The 17,639-nt window shown below is 33.6% G+C and overlaps 1 protein-coding gene across 1 annotated transcript in view; it reads left to right on the top strand.

Moving 5' to 3' along the window:
* Positions 1-16,633, top strand: part of TMPRSS15 (transmembrane serine protease 15) — a gene marked incomplete at its 5' end in the record, with an annotated part of 59,642 nt that extends 43,009 nt beyond the window's left edge. The window contains 7 exons of the mRNA XM_081953143.1: positions 947-1,042; positions 4,125-4,174; positions 5,488-5,662; positions 9,224-9,405; positions 9,628-9,723; positions 13,993-14,132; positions 15,360-16,633. Coding sequence (XP_081809269.1) covers positions 947-1,042; positions 4,125-4,174; positions 5,488-5,662; positions 9,224-9,405; positions 9,628-9,723; positions 13,993-14,132; positions 15,360-15,518 — 898 coding nt within the window. The 3' untranslated portion in view covers positions 15,519-16,633. The remainder of the gene's footprint in view (positions 1-946; positions 1,043-4,124; positions 4,175-5,487; positions 5,663-9,223; positions 9,406-9,627; positions 9,724-13,992; positions 14,133-15,359) is intronic.
* Positions 16,634-17,639: the final 1,006 nt, after the last annotated feature.

The following is a 17,639-nucleotide window of genomic DNA, read 5'->3' as shown; positions in this document are numbered from 1 at the left end:
TTGAAAACTTGGAAATATCCCTTCCTTCTACTATTTATAAAGATCTCTTTTAAAAATAACAACAGTGACAATAATGCTAGCTATAATATTTTTAAGAATAAACACACACACACACACACACACACACACACACACACACAGATAAATCCCTGTAAAAAATAAGAAAATGAAAAAGAAGGAAGCTAATCGCTTTCAAATATTGGTTTATTAGCCGTTAGTATTTTCATAGTTGCTTTATCTAGTTCCCAGGATATCTCATCAATTTTTTCTATTAAATTTATTCTGACTTTCAGTATGGAATTTGGTCTATATTTTCATTTCCTCAATATGCAAGAATAAAACATGAAGCTCCATTTGTAGTACTATAACATTGTATATTATCATTGAATAATTGCAGTGGTAACTGAAGATCTAAATTATAACAATTTACCTTCTCTCCCCTTTAACTTTCTCCCCTATCATTGTTATATTGGAACCCAGCTTGCAGATTATGTTTATGTTCATTTATAAATGCATGTATAGTTTTATTACTATGCAGACTTCTTAATCATATGCAAATGGCTACAATAGTTCCATATCTAAATCAGATAGATCGATTCACAAATGCAAGTTCTTAATTTGATATAGGAGGACCAATCAACAAATAACTAACTATTTTGGCCATCAATTTGGGAAATTTGTAGCCCAAGTCCAAAGTAAGTTCCAAACTGTGGTAAATGCCAGGTTTTTCTTTCTGATTCCTTGCGTAATGGTAGAATTATTGGCATATTTTGATTGCTCAGTTTAGCACATTTATTCCTAAGAGTAATCATTTCCAAATGTGCTATAAAATATGTTTACTAAGTAATTTCTTTATCTTATTAAACCATAAATAATACAGCACAATAATTTCTGTATTTTTATTATAATTAAAAGGATATGTTTTAAGCAAAGTTTTTCCTTTTAGAAGTGGGAACGAGTCATCTCCTGTCTTGTTTACTGGGGCAGGTCCATTTGTAGAAATTAAAAAAGCAACTAACAGCAATTTGACACTAACACCAAGGTAAGGCTTTATAAATGACAGTTTAAAATGGTGAAGTAAGTATAAGTAAATCATTGAAAATATAGTAAGTAGGAATTTCTATTTTTTTTCTTTTTTGCTTCTTAATTCTCTTATTATTTATCAGTAAAAATTGTCAAAAGGTATGGAAATTTCCATATAAACTAACAAACATTTACAGAATAAATGAACATTTCGGACAAATTAACAGTCCCCTCACTAACATCAACTGATATGAATCAAAATAAGGAGTTTTTTAACCACTTAATATTCTGATATTAATAATCAGTTGTTGTAATAGAATTTACAACAACTATGGATATGGCAACAATGTGGAGTCTGATTGCCACTTTCCTTCTTCTGCGAAGGCTTTCATTTACCCCATACCCAATTCTCCACCTAAACATCAACTCTTGCATTTCATAAGAATCATTACCAGAGTAAATCCTGCTTAGATTTTTGAGATCAGCCAAGTCAGTTATATGTTGCCATCTACTTTGACATATGAAGAGTTGCCAGCTGTAAGATTTATGTTGGCAAGAGGCTGGAGAAGAAGGTCTACAAGATCCCGTCCAACCCTATTGTTCTATGTTGTATTAATATAGCATTTGGTATACAGTATATAGGAGCATAATTTTTAATTGTTATGTTATTAAAGCAATAGTAGTAGGGCATATTTTAAAACATTTCAATTCATCAAAGATTTTTTGTTTGTTTTCAACTTTCCCTCCAATATAGTTTTTGAAAGAAAAAATGGGGGGATATTTGAAAAAGAAGGTAGCACTTATTGGAGAAGGCATTTCAATCAAGAACATTTCTTACAAACAATAGAACTGCCAATTTATTTCATTCCCATAGAGAAAAATCATTTTGATAAGCTCAAGTGAAAAATATGTTACAGATTACTTTTATGTCCCTATATGCAACTTTATTTTGTTTTTGTTCTTTTAGTCATCCCAGAAATCCAATAGAAACTAGAAATTTAGTTTTATAATCAATATGGTAAAATAAAAGTTTTAAAGCTAGGCATGCTTATTAGTATTATACAGTTAAAAATGAATTAAAAGTGCCTCAGACTTGTTGATTGGATGGTGAGATGTACTAACTTAATATTTAAACCATAAAGAAATAAACAGAGTTACATTTTACTTGTAAGAAAAGCAACACAAGTGATTGATAGCCTCATTTGTGCTTGTATTAAACAACACATTAAGAATTAATCAAGAATTCATTTTGCAACAGTATAAATTTCAATCATTGTATTTATAAGAATGTTATTTTTTAAAAAACATATATTGCTTACAATCAGATTTAAAACAATAATAAAACAACAATAGCTAATGTAAAACATGTTACATTAAAATGGGTGGATGTAAAAAAAGCTATTATTTTCACAGCAACAGTGAAAACAATAGCTCCTAGGTGCCTAAATAGTATAGTGGTACGTGACCCCAAAATGTGGAAGATTTTTCCAAAGTGGAGGTTCCATCCCCCAAGAACTCTTTGTGAGATCACAATTCAGTCCTGCGATTGCTTAATCATAGTAATCATGTATCCATAATGGAAGGTTGTATAGAACATATCCTGGCATTAAAGCTTTATGTGTTGAAAATAAATGAACTTAATATCTAATTGAAGTTCATCTATGATGTCTTCGCGACAGTAGGTGACTGATCTTGACTGGAACAAGAAGCTAAAAAGTGCAGTGCCTGATCAGTACATGGGTAGGAAATTTAATAGGATGCCAGAACCCTAGATTAGATTAAAAAGTAAAAAGAAAAAAAATCCTTCTCAAGACAAGAATAGTGCCAAAGCAGTTTGATTTGTAATCATAAAACTATACAATTATGTCCACGAAGTTACCTATGCAACTCAGGGACTTGAGCTGGATTTTTTAGAATCCATGAAATACAAGAATACAGTGCATATCTATGAGGTATTACTTTTTAGCACAAACAGAGTCTCTGTAGTTCTTTTAAAAATCTTTATTTAAGCAGTTGTATCTCCGAAATGCTGGAGTCAGTCTGACCTAAGGGATGTGTATTTCTTACCAAGTCATATTTTTATAATCATTTTCATATTTGTTTATCCCAACAAGCTCTGGAACATAGCATATACTGCAACTGAATCGAACCCCACATACCTTAAATTTGCTGTGGTTGAGAAACCCTGATCTAGAGGGTGAAAGATTTCCTCTTCTGGATTACCTAAATCTTGGGTGTCCAATCTTGGCAACTTTAAGACTGCCATGTTGGCTGGGGAATTCTGGGAGTTGAAGTCTACAAATCTTAAAGTTGCCAAGGTTGGAGATACCCCCGATCCAAATGCTTCTGATTGATTTCTCTACTATGAGATGGCATCTATGGTGAGGCAAAGAGCAATCCCTGTAATGACACCATAGCACAAATCATGAGATTTACATTTTTTTTGTCAGTTGTCATAAGATCATTATGCAGTTGCGCATATGTCAGCATTTTGACATAATTGTTTGCTACTGATAACCATATTCTAAACTCCAGCTAGTACAGGTGTAGTTATCTCAAAGCTCTGCTACTCCCTCCTCTTTTTCTTTCTCTCTTGGACTTTAATCTTCTTGACTGATGAAAGAGTCTAAGACATTTGAAAGCTTTTGGTGGTTGTAAAAGATCAGTTGATTCAGTCTGGCCTACAGTGTCTTTTAATTTTCACTTCTCTTTACACTCAACATTGTGTTTCCTTTGGTCAGTTTCTAAACTTTTATGCAGTCTTATATATACTGTATGTAAAAGTAGTATTGTTTTCCATCAAGCTGTTTAAAAAATGGGTAATAACAACAAATATGTAAAGTGACAGATAATTAACAGCCAGATAATTCTAAAATTTATCCTTTTCTAGGATTAATTACTATGGATAACTATATTGGAAATAATTGACTTTTTAAAAACATTGTCATTCATCATCATAGAGAAGTCAAATGATATTTTAGAGTATTTACAAAGCTTTACAACATCTGTTGATAAATGGAATATTGTATTTGATTTAAAAAATACATTCTCTATGTATGGACTTTATTACCTGATTTGTACTAAATATGCTCTTTTCTTAGGGTAAAGTGTTTGAATAATTTGGTGATTCATTTGCAATGCACTGGTAAATGTAAGTTTATGAAAAATCAAAAATTCAACTTAAAAGGGTAACTCCGTTTTTTCCCAATACATTACATTTTCTGTTTACACTGTTGGCATTTTTACTGCTAAAAAATATTTTTCGGGTTAGTTTTAGGATCCTTCAGAATTTATTCATATATTTATGATTTTAAAATATAGTATTGTTGCATTATTTTGGCCCATCATTTTGTATTTCTAAATGTATTAACATTATTAAAAAATACAGGTAGCATTTAGTGTCAGGAAGGGAAGTAAGAGGAAGAAAGAAACAGATTTTTTTTATGTTGCTTTTATAGTAGTCTGACATTTTTAAACTAAACAAAAATCCAGATAGATCTATTTAATAGTGCAAAAGATACATTGTACAGTTTACTGCATTTTTTTGTTGTTATTGCTAAAACTTCACAACTACTTTTTATTTCATTTTTGGAATATTTTGAATTTGATTAATATTTCTTTGACATTTTTTTCTTTAGTTTAAATCATTTCAGAAGGTTTATTGACATTATTTACCTTATAAAGGTCTTTATTTCATTGTTTCATAAGATGGTTTAAATGTGAAGTTATTGAACTATGTAAAACAAGGGAAGATAAAAATTGCTGCAGTGTGGATTATACAATGAAAGTCAGCATATCTGTAAATTCCCTCAAAAATTAAATTAATTTTTTTAATACCTTGAATTTTTACAGCAGTGACCTTTTTCATTAATAAACAGGAATTTCAATAACAACAGAAACAATTTATAATAAAAATATTATTTACCCAACAATAGTTTTCACAGAAAATAATACACAGTAAACTAAATATATTGTCTTAAAATAATTATTGTAAAGTCAAGGATTACCTGTATTCAAGAAAATATTCAAAACTCTATTGCAGAGTACGCTAAATTAGCATATCTGATTACTGTATTTTTTGCTCCATAAGACGCTCCTGACCATAAGACGCACCTAGGTTTAGGGGAGGAAAACAAGAAATTTTTTTTTGCCTTTTCCTCCCAGAGTCCATCTGGCTAGTGTCCTTGCAGCAAACAGCAAACAGCCTGCCTCTTCTGTGTCTGCTGCCACCCAGGGAATGCTGAAGCCTTCACCTCCGAGCAGCTGATCGGTGGTTGGATTGGCTTCCCAGAATACCGCCAATAAGCTATTCCATGTGGTGGGCATCACTGCCGCCATTCGCCGCTGCTGCTGCCTGTCACCCATATTTGCACTTTTGGGAGGAAACAAAGTGTGTCTTATGGAGCAAAAAATACAGTATTTCTCAGAACACATATTTATACTTTTTATTTTCCTTACCCATAGCTTGTGGGAAAAGGATGATTACCCAGAAATCTCAACCAAGAATTGTTGGTGGTTCTGATGCTCAAGAAGGTGCTTGGCCTTGGATAGTCTCACTGTATTTCAATTACAATCCCACCTGTGGAGCTTCTCTTATCAACAATGAATGGCTACTCTCAGCTGCACATTGTGTCTATGGGTAACTTTATTTCCAGAATTCAACAGTTGTTACATTCCATATCTTCATGTATTCTTCTTTTTTAAAAAATGTGGATATCAGTATTTACCTGACGATTCATGGAGAGTTAAAAGATAGAGACAAGATACATATAGCCCTTGCCTCTCTAATAATATAAATACAGCATCACATCTCATACTATAGTAAAGAGACAATCAGTATCAGGGATGCACAGGAATTTAAACTTCTTATAGCAATCAATTCCGCATAGAGTTCACTTGAATACATACTATAATTGTTAATAAATGCAATATATATTTTCCCAAAATATACAAAATGAATAAAGAACACCGTTCATAAAAAGATTTTACTTTAAAACAGTTCTTAAGAAGAGCACCAGTATTATGAGTGGTACTTATTCAATAAAACCCATTACCCAGCTGCAAAAATATGAATACAGGAAAGAATTGGAGTATTATATATCTCTTTGCTGTCATCTGATAGTACTGATTTTTGCAAACTAGATGAGGTACCACTATATGAATGGAGCATTTGCTTAAGTAATCCTTCCCTTTTCTTAAATAATCTAGCTCACATTTCAAATTGAGGCAATGGCCTTATTTGCTTGAATCTAATTATCAGATCTTGGATTCTGATAAAAGCAATAAAGCAATCTTATATTAATTAGATTTTCATCCTGCTTTTATAGCTAACTCAAAGTGGTGAACACATATCTAATACATCTTCCTCTTACTTCTGTTTTGCTCACAGTAACAACCCTATGTGATTATCTTATATTAATACAATACAATACAATACAATACAATACAATACAATACAATACAATACAATACAATACAATACAATACAATACAATAGGAGAGTTGGAAGGGACCTTGGAGGTCTTCTAGTCCAACCCCCTGCCTAGGCAGGAAACCCTATACCGTTTCAGACAAATGGCTATCCAACATCTTCTTAAAGACTTCCAGTGTTGGAGCCACTGATTAATTGTTCTAACTATCAGGAAATTTCTCCTCAGTTCTAAGTTGCTTCTCTCCTTGATTAGTTTCCACCTTTTTTTTAATTCTGGTACATGCGAATGTGTTGGATTGATAGAATATTTAAAATTTATAAGAACAAGATATCTAAATTAGAACAGTTTCTCTTTTTTTGTAAAAGTTATTTATTTTTTCCTTTAAAACAAACATTTCATCTTTCATCAATCAGTGTGTCATCTGAGTACAATTTTTTTGTGTCATAATAGTTATAGCTTACCACCAACTTCTTTATATACATCTCTTCTTATTTTAACATTCCAACTTAACATATCTCCTGATATAACTTTTCTCTTTCTAAATTATTTAATTTTATACTTTTTATCCATATTCATTTTCTAACCAATGATAGAATAACCCCCATATATTATAACAATCAGATTCTCCCTTTCCTTTAATTGCTAGTGTTAACCTACTCCTTTCTGCACAGTCTAATATTTTCTTAAATTAGAACAGTTTTAAGGAACTTATTTATCTTCATATATCTAATATTTGTCATAGGAGACAATGAACTATGGGAAATGTCTGAGAGGAATGTAATGAACACTCTCATTCCAGAAAAAGAAGCAGTTTCTTGTAAATATTTGATTTATAGAAAGGAAAACAGGACAATCTTGATGGTCAGAATTTATTAACTGGTTCTGCATAAAAAAAAGAGGTCCACTTCTGAATATTAAAATATGTATACCCATATTTTAAGGAATGTATCTTAGAGCTATAAGAACTATTACTCCTAATGCTTTTAAAACATTAATTGGGAGTTGGTTGGAAATTTTTCCTGGCTCCATCAGTGCTGTTCACATTATGCATTGCAGAAGCTGTCTATAGCATATTAAGATGTGAACTTTTTCTCGTAATGTTACTAATATATTCAAAGCATTTCATTACTAAAAATGGAATCCAAGAGTGGTAATTCTTCAATTACTTTCAACCTTACATCTCATTAGTTACAATACAGTTATAAATAAATCAAGAATGATTTAATGTAGTTATCTGCATTATAACAGCTATACTAGCCTAAGTGTTCCATTTTAAATACAATAAATTGTACTCCTCTGAAGTTTTGCCAGATGTGTGATTAAAGAATGTCTTATAGGAAATGCAGCTTAACCATCCATATGAAACATATCTAAGTAAATATGAATAATAAATGTTCATCTTTGTCTCATATGAATTTGCAATATTTGTTATTAGCAACAATGGTATTCAGGCTTGTGCTAGCATATTCTATGATGCTTGTATGATTCTCTATCATAATCTGAGCTGCTCCTGTCCTAATAAAGGCCATTAGCTCCTCTCTTTAGAGCTATCTTGTTCCATAAGTATTAGATTTCTGCACTGTCTCAGCTACATCACTGCTGGCATATCATTGCTGAATAACAAGACACATTGTTCATAATCAAACAGTTCATCTTATTCTTCATCTTACACTTACCACATTGTGAGACATTATCTCCCTAAGGATGCAATGTAATTCAACACTGTAATTATACATGGACATGAAGCAATAAACTTGGAAACAATGTTCAAATTTGTGATGCCTATGCCCACAAATTAATGTGGGTTCTTTAATCTATATTTTGTTCAATTCTATAGTGTATTACAAACAATATAGATTTTGTGTAAAAATGTGAGTCCTTTATTAAATGTAGTAAATATATTGATTTCACGGAAAATAGTATCATCCAAGCAACATTGACTAATTTGAGAAATTGTTCAAATCTAATAAACAGATGGGGAAGTGATCCTTAAGAAAGTCAAGTGTTATAGGCTACACTGAGACATTAAAAAATCATGAACTTCCATATTGCTGATAAATAATACAGATGGAAGTGACAATATAATCTTTGAGAATGAAGCTTGACTCAAAGGAGTGTTTGACTTAATAATGTTGGTAGCATGATGAAACAATTTCACATATAATTTGAGTTTGGTCTATTTTAACATTTATTAAAAGGAATGTGTGAAATGGATAAAATTCAATATTGATAAACTGCTGTTCTTAAAATTGAGTCAGTATACATCTATTTTAATATAATAATGCATATTATATCCCTATATATTGTCTTAAATATATTATACTAGTGACATTGATGATTGACAACAGAGAAAATGAAATAGAATATTGCTAATATTGGATAATCACACAGTTGAAAGGATAAATAGGCTCCTCGCCCATTTTTGTGAGCACTGAGCAAAAATATTTTCTAATTTTAAGTCATTTACAAAAACCTACTCTTTAGTAGCCAGAAATTTGGGAACATTAGATGGATGACAGGAATAAGTAGTTTGAGAACTCTTAAAAGTTTGATCCCCAACATACATGGCTGGTGGAAAGAGATTGTGGAACTGGTACCACAAAAATATCTGGAGGTTTAAGTCTATCCCTGACTCTCAATATTACTGAAATCAGTAAAAGTTGTGTTTGAACATATTGTGTCAATTTGGTTCAAATGTTAAAATATACAAAAATTACATCTCAAAGCTATTTCAAGTCATAATTTAAGCATGTGTTATTTTGACTTAGGAGGAATTTAAAACCATCTCGGTGGAAAGCAGTTCTTGGCCTGCACACAAATCTCAATCTATCATATCCTCAAACTGTGAGCAGAAAGATTGATCAGATTATTATCAATCCTCACTATAATAAACGAACAAAAGACAGCGACATTGCTTTGATGCATCTCCAATTTAGAGTGAATTACACAGGTAAAATGATTTTCTCTTGCAGCCTTGCCTTAGGGTTATTAACAGATTAGGGTCTAAATCTAAGAGATATTTTTAAAAATTGGTATAATTTCCAATAGTCAACATCATAAAACTGGTAATCCTGATATTTTTTTTAAGCTTATTTTTCAGCAAAACAAATTGTGCAATGTTATTATGAAAGACTGGAGAATGCAGGTATAATTGTTCATTTCTTTTATGCAGATTATATTCAGCCCATTTGCCTCCCAGAAAAAAATAATCAATTTTTGCCGGGCACTAAATGCTCTGTTGCTGGCTGGGGAAAAACAACACCGGAAGGTACGTTACTGTCATGTTAAATCTTTTTCTTCATTTTATTGTATTTTCCTGATGCAATCACTATAACTTAGAGTATAAAAACATTTTTTCTTTCAGATATATCAACTGTCATAATATTAGAGTACATTTTATGAAACAGATCCATTGAAGCTTTATATTAATTTTCCACCCAAAGTAATGGTTGGGAAAATGTACATAAGTAGGTTTTTTTTCCAAAAACAAACAAACTTTGATTTTTTTAAAAAAATATTGTGTAGTCATTACATTAAAAGTAGAAAAAGAGACTTCCGGTTCCGGCGGCTACGGCGACGGGCAAGCCTTTGCCCGCTCCCGCTCTCCCGGTGGGCTTCCCCTGCTTCTGGGGGGGCACAGGACGCCCCGGAGAGGCGTCCTGCCGAGGGAGCGGCTCGCGGAGGGCCCTGGCATTGGCGGCGGCTGGTGGGGGCTTCTCCGCTTCGCTCTAGGCACCAGGGAGCAGTATCGGAGGGCGCGTGGGCGTCTCGCCCTATGCCGATCGGAGAACGCAAAACTGAAGGAAGCAGCGGCGGTGCGGTGAGATGCTTCCTCTCTTCATTCCCTTACTTTTGAGTTGATGGACTTTTCAGTAATTCTAAAAGTTAATCTTTCGGATTTTTCTTGGAGGAGCGGCTGGAGGGGAGGGGGATTTCCCCCCCCTTGGACAAGCAGCTTGAAAAAATTTTGCTCTCGCCCCCAGGGGAAGGAGGAGGGGGGAGAGCCAACTAATGATGCCTCACCCCAGTAAAAGTGTTTTTCATTGGACTTAGTTCCAGAACTTATTGATGACCTGAGAACTTTGTGAACTTTTAAAATTTTTCCTATGCCTCTGAGCCCAAAGCTGGCAGGGCAAGATGGCACACTTCCGTTGTCTTCATGAACTGTGAAACCTGACTCCACCTTTAAAATTCAGGCTTCCGGTCTTTGTCTCCGTGTCACCCAGAGGAACCTCTTGTGGATTGTTATTTCCTGATCTCTTTGGAGAAAAAAACTTTCATCTATTGCTAGACTGATTAAAGAAACTCCCACCTGTTTGGATCTTCTGCCTTCTGGACTCATCTGCCTGCTCTACTTCTCCAGCTGCCCAGTCTCTATACTGACTGATCTCTTTGTTTTATAAACCATGTCTCCAAAAAGACCACCCCCTGGAAAACCTGGCTTTGCTACTTCTGCACCGACATCTGCAACATCCAGTCCTGCCACACAGTCAAAGATCACAGAACTGATGCAACCTAAGAGTACAGAGATAGATTTGCAACAAATGCTCCAGCAACTCATACAGGGCCAGGAAGAAATTAAGAAACAATTAAAAGAAATGAAGGAAGAAATTAAAGAGAATCAAGTCCAAATTTATAAGAACTCACAGAGACTGGACCTTGTGGAGGGTGGGGTGGCGGAGGCGAGAGGGGGGGTAGAGGCTCTACAGAAGGGAAACAAAGAACTTGATATCCAACAAATGAAAACAGAGTTTGAGAGAATGTCCTTTTATCTTAGATTTCAAAATGTAATAGAAGCAGATGGGGAAAATATAAGGGACATTATGACTAATATTTTAGCTGAATACATACACAAAGATAAACAGCAGATGGAATGGGAGATAGATCTGGTCTATAGAGTGAATTCAGCATATGCCAGAACACACAATGTACCCAGGGAGGTTCATATTAAATTCCTTAGGAAAAGCACAAGAGATGAAATTCTGGGTGTACAAAGGGGGCAAGCATTGACTTATCATGACAGGGAGATAACCATCCTGAAGCAGATCCCCCAAAAAATTAGGGAGAAAAGGAAAAATTATTCGCAATTGGCGAATAAACTATACCAGAAGGGGGTGTGGTTTAGATGGTAGATGCCTGAAGGTATGCTGATATTCTGGGAGGAGACAAGAATCAGAATCAATACACCCATAGAGGCACAGGCCTTTATGGAAAAAAATAAAGCGAACCTAGAAAAAACAGAAGACGCTACAACGGTCATACAGGACACGGGAGGGGCCGGAGCTCTGCCAGCGGGGGGTGAAGGGGCAACACCAAGAAAGCTCAGATCACAAAAATGAACAAGAAAACCACAATGTTATAAACAGACCAAAAGTAATAATGAAATTATATCTAGACTATATATCATATCTATATAAATTGATTGAAAACTCTTTTCTTTAGAATTAATATGCTGATTTTTTGTGATCATGTATTAATGTTTTATACTTAGATGTATCTTATGAGTTTGGAGGGAGGGGGCGTCTGCCACACTTGCAACTGCCAAAATTTGTAACCATTCCACCTACCCTTTTCCTTATAAATGTTTTAAAAAACCAATAAAATTTTTTGAAAAAAAAAAAGTAGAAAAAGAAAACCACTAAAATTGTTGGCCTCTCATATAAAATGATAAACTAATCATAAAGTGGTAAAGATTCTGGCACAAAAGCAGTTTTTAATGATTAAACAGAAAATAAAGATAAATAGGATTAAAACAGATATTACCATAGAAAATTCATTTTTTATTTTAATAAAGGCATCTTGAATAACCAGATATTAAGTGAACTACATAAAGAATACATATTATTGACAATAAATTAGATTTAGACTAAAAATACATTTCAAACAATGGAAGCCACCACTGAGAAGTCCTTATTCATTTATAATTGCAACTCATTCCACACATAGCCAAGGAACATGGAACATAGAAGTAAATTATGCAAGTAGATTGCAGGAAACAGAAACATATAGAAAGGCAATCCTTGGTACCCACAAGTGGCTTTAAATTTAGCACCCCCCCCCAAAAAAAAATCTGACAAAGAATGCAGCTAAACAACTAAAACTAGTTTGCTAAGTAGTGCAATGCCTTAGAATGGTTGTTTTTCAGTTATGCATAGATCTTCCCTAAAACATATTCCTTGGCCCCATAGTAGGATTTGCAGTTAATAATGCATGTATTTATTTTTCAATTGCAAAGCACAGAAACTTTTTAAAATTGGGATCAAAGCTACAGCATAATATGAAAAATACACATAATGTCACCTAGGTCCCAAGCCATCAAGCTGACCATGCACAATAAATGTCTTTTGAAGAACAATATTTAAAGGTATTAATAAATAAGGGAAGAACAAGCATCATGCAGCGCTTTCGAGACTAGATTTATTATGGCATAAATTGAAATGGACTAGAACCTACCTCATTAAAGGAATACAGTGATGCACAAACTGTTGTGCTTCATTGTTACTACACACATGGGTGCAGAGAATAAAAATTATAAACAATATATCTATGCCATAATCAATCTTCCTGGATGGCATTTTAAATTTTTAAATTTTGGGGTTTTAAATTGGTTTTAACTGGGACTATTTTAATTATCGTAAAATAGTTTGGTTTTGTACGGACTGTGTGTTTAAGTTGGTTTTGTCTGGTTTTGCGTGTTGCTTTGTTATTCATTTTGTATATTTATTGTCTGTACACCGCCCCGAGTCCCTTCGGGGAGAGGGGGCGGTATATAAGCTAAATAAACTAAACTAATCTGTTTCACTTTTAACGATGCCACAACTATCAGCTATTCTATTCTTCCAGCTGGAGTGTACTTATGTCAGAAACACTGAATGACAGCTTTTTTTATTAAAAAGGCAGAAGTGAGAACAGATATTTATTTTTACCTTCTATCTGCATTGCATTAATATTATGATTCTCTCATTATAAATTCAAAGGTCAACTCTGTAAGTTGGGGATGGAATGTCACACCACCTAATCAAGCACTTTTTTTTAGAACTAATAACTTTTTGATCTTGACAAGCAAAAATAGATAAGTGAAGGAGGAGCAGTTGCTAGAGAAAGTTGAAAGCTAGAAAACTGTAAGAGCTTCTTATCCGTGCCATTCTGTGCGCTCTCTCTAATATGGTCCTATAATCCACTGTGGATTTTATTTACATCTGTACTAAATTGTGTACTGCAGTATTACAACTCTGCTGTGCATAAATAGAAGCTCCATCTGGTTTCCCTGCAGCTTGGAGAACTGCACAGAAATATTTTCCATCTATTGCAAATGGAAGCTTTAGCTGGAAGGTGAAGACCAAAGTAGTGAGAGAGCCACGTTACTTATATGAGATGTAGCTTTTAGGGAATGAAAATCCGATGGGCCTTGCATGGGCCTGCTTTGGAGGTAAGTCGTAGACTATAGGAATGACTGAATTCTGTATAATATTTGACTTACATGATATGTATCATTTTATCAGTTACAACAATACATATACTTCTGGTTTTCAAATAGATTCAATCTCAAGCATATTGCAAGAAGCAGAAGTCCCTCTTATAACACATCAGAAATGCAAGAAACTGATGCCAGAGTACAATATTACTGAAAACATGATATGTGCTGGGTATGATGAAGGTGGAGTTGATGCTTGTAAGGTAAATGGTAACAGTGTTTGCATTGTCATAGAATAGTCAATAAAATATCAGTTTTTCTGATTCTTTTTTATAGCAGCAATAGCACTTAGACTTCCATACTGCTTCCAGTGCTTTACAGCCCTCTCTGAGCAGTTTACAGAGTCAGCATATTGCCCCCAACAATCTACGTCTTCATTTTACCCACCTCGGAAGGATGGAAGGCTGAGTCAACCTTGAGCCTCATGAAATTTGATCTGCCAAATTGCAGTCAGCCAGCAGTCAGCAGAAGTATCCTGCAGTACTGCATTCTAGCCACTGTGCCATAAAGTAATAAATAATGTAAACTTTTCCATCTGGCATATCTCCATGTTAGGAAGCAAGAAAAATATTACCTTTTTTCTAATCATTTTGGCTGTTAAGGAAAAAAAATAGTAGTAGTATTGTCAACTTAACAAGGAAGAGAGGTAAGGAAGGAATGAAGGTTCATTCAAAATTTCACTAGTCCATCAAAGAACCTGTTCAAAAAAAGCCATGCTACCTTTCCTGCAAGCAATTAACAGAAATAGCAATGGCACTTAGATTTATATACCACTTCACAGTGCTTTACTGCCCTCTGTAAGCAGTTTACAGAGTCAGCATATTTTCCCCAACAATCTGGGTCTTCAATGTTCTGACCTCATAAGGATGGAAGGTTGAGTCAACCTTAAGCTGGGTGAGACTTGAACTGCCAAACTGCTGGCAGCCGGCAGTCAGCAGAAGTAACCTGTAGTATTGCATTCTAATCACTGCACCACCATGGTTCTTACATAAAAATACATAAAATTGCACAGATTAAATTGATATAACAGCAAAGAAACAGCATGGACAGGTCTATGTAGGCACAAGCAATAGACATAACTTTTGGAGCACAGCAACCAAATATGGTTGAAGGTTGCCTTAATGCCAATACAAGAGCAAGGTGATAAATACATTCGTTTCAGTGAATTTATCTCACTGAAGCATTTCCTGCCCATGGTTAACAGGTTGGGTAAAGGATCCTTATGAAAGGCATTTCTTTCTTCAATGCTTATATTAACATGATGGCATAACTTTTACACAGGCCCAATATGTTTCATTTAAACTTATGACTTACAGAGAAGCTTGCAGAAATATTATATAAAACTGACAGTGATCTTATTAAACAGTTACGTTCATAGTAATAGTGCTGTCAACAATAACAATATTTTAATTTTTCTTTTGTCATTTCAGGGAGATTCTGGTGGGCCCCTGATGTGTCAAGAGAATAAAAAGTGGTTTCTATTTGGCGTAACATCCTTTGGCTACAAGTGTGCACTTCCAAATCGCCCTGGAATTTATGTAAACGCTTTCAAATTTGTTGACTGGATAAAACGTACCATTAATTATTAATTATTTTTTTAAAAAAGTAGAAAGAATATGAGATTGAAAAATAATGTGACTATAGCATCTTTACGATAAACTTTTGCAGAATCAGGCAAAAATTAATAATTCAAATTATGTCCAAGTTTTGTGTTAGAAGTGATCTGAACAAGTACTTGAAGTGTCACTGCCATTTACCCAGAAGTTGCAATAATTTTATTCCAGCTATTCTCTTAATACTTGAATAAGTAAAGAGAAGGGTAGCTCAGATAACATGCTGATTTGTTGAAAGTATAACCCTCAGTAAAATTGTGCCTTTACACTTACTGAGAAGAGCAGTTGACAACACCATGAATTAAACTCTTATATAGAGTCTACTGCTGTTAGGCTGTGAATACATTTAAATAATAATAATAATAAATATTTTTTTCTTTTGTAAGAGATTTTCAAATGACTGCTTTTTTCAAACAGTAATGATATTTGTCATTACTAAGGCTCCAATCAGAAAACCTCAGTGATATACCTCCCGAATCATTTCCTATTATTAACTCAGTTTATTAAGAAACTAGACAATGCAAAGTGTATGTATAGTTTATGCAAAAATTCAGGATACAGTACTGATTAGCATGAAACTCTCATGTCTAGTCCAATGAACTAGAAAATACTATGGATCTAACCATTCAAATCGAGTAGGTAACTTTCTATTCTCTATTAATTAATTTTAGATGTTTTTTTCCTGCAGTGCATGATAGACTAATCAAACAATTACTGCATTTACTATAAGATAGAAATCTTTGAAAACTAACTCATAGCTATAAATACCAGCTTTCTATCGAAATCAATGGGAAATGCTTTTATATTGTTTCTGTGAAATCATATATGCATATATTTCATTTGTTTTAAATCATACTGTCAGAATGTGTTTAAGACATCCCTGTATTTTAAATGAAATAACAATCTAAATTTAGATAAGAAATATTACAAATTCAGAAAGAAGAGCCAAACTTATAACTGTAATGAGAAAAAATTCAACTTGTAAATAAATCAATAGTCTCTAATACAATAGTAATAAAATTATTTGATTAGGCCAAAACCATTCTGCATGCAGTTTAGGATTTAGCAATTTATAATTCTCAGAGTACGTTTGTTAATACTAACAAATAATCAACTTTTCTCTTGAAAACTGCAGGAAATAAAGCATCTATCCAATAGATTCTATCGCATATCAGGTCTCATGATCCTGAATTTATATATTTAGAAATACCATTGTTTTCAACAGAAGCACTTTCTCATACATATGCAAATCAAAGAATTTTCAAACAGAGATTTGAGAATGAATCCAATATGTATATTTCAGTCTCAGTTCCATTGCAGCTAATGTACATCTGCAGTTAATACATGTTTCCATGTTGGCCAAGAGACAGAAAAATCCCACACCGTTTTCTTATTTTTAGGAAATGACCAGCACAATAGCATCAAACTCAACTTTTGGTGATTTCAAAGATATCTCTATGTCATTTTCTTTGCAGCAATATGGAAACAATATTGCTATTGGCTTTTATTTTTTGAGGGCAGAAGGGAGGCAAGGGAATACTTGTTTATATCCAAGTCTGTCCTACAGCCATGATATTTCCTGGACATCTTTGATATGACCCAATCATTAGGATAAGGAATATATTTCAATAGCCCTATATGCATAAGGGAGGCATATTAGATCAAATTGAGAAAATCTCTGTATGACAGAAACTTGAAAATGGCATCTTTAGCAAATCTGAATGTGTACAGTTGTTTACAGTTTCTTAATATAGAATTGTGTGCAGTTATTTACCAACACACAGTGTGTGTATGTATGTATGTATGTATGTATGTATGTATGTATGTATGTATGTATGTATGTATGTACGTACACACACACACCTCTCTTTGGATATATTCTCTAGCAATCTTTTCATACTTATCACTGTTATATAAATAACGCCAATCTGAGAATCTATTCTACAGATCTGAGCAGCTCTGAGGCAGTTTCACAAATATTTTTCTTGGTCTTCAAATCTAGACTTTTGCAAATAGGAATAAAATTTCCAAAAGAATAAAAATACTCTTAGCTATCTTCAGGAAATATTTGAAAATTGTTATTGTGTCAAAAGAAAT

This window comes from Natrix helvetica (assembly GCF_964273705.1).
Source record: "Natrix helvetica genome assembly, chromosome: 4".
Classification (NCBI taxonomy): domain Eukaryota; kingdom Metazoa; phylum Chordata; class Lepidosauria; order Squamata; family Natricidae; genus Natrix; species Natrix helvetica.
This window is presented reverse-complemented; position numbering and strand designations above follow the sequence as displayed.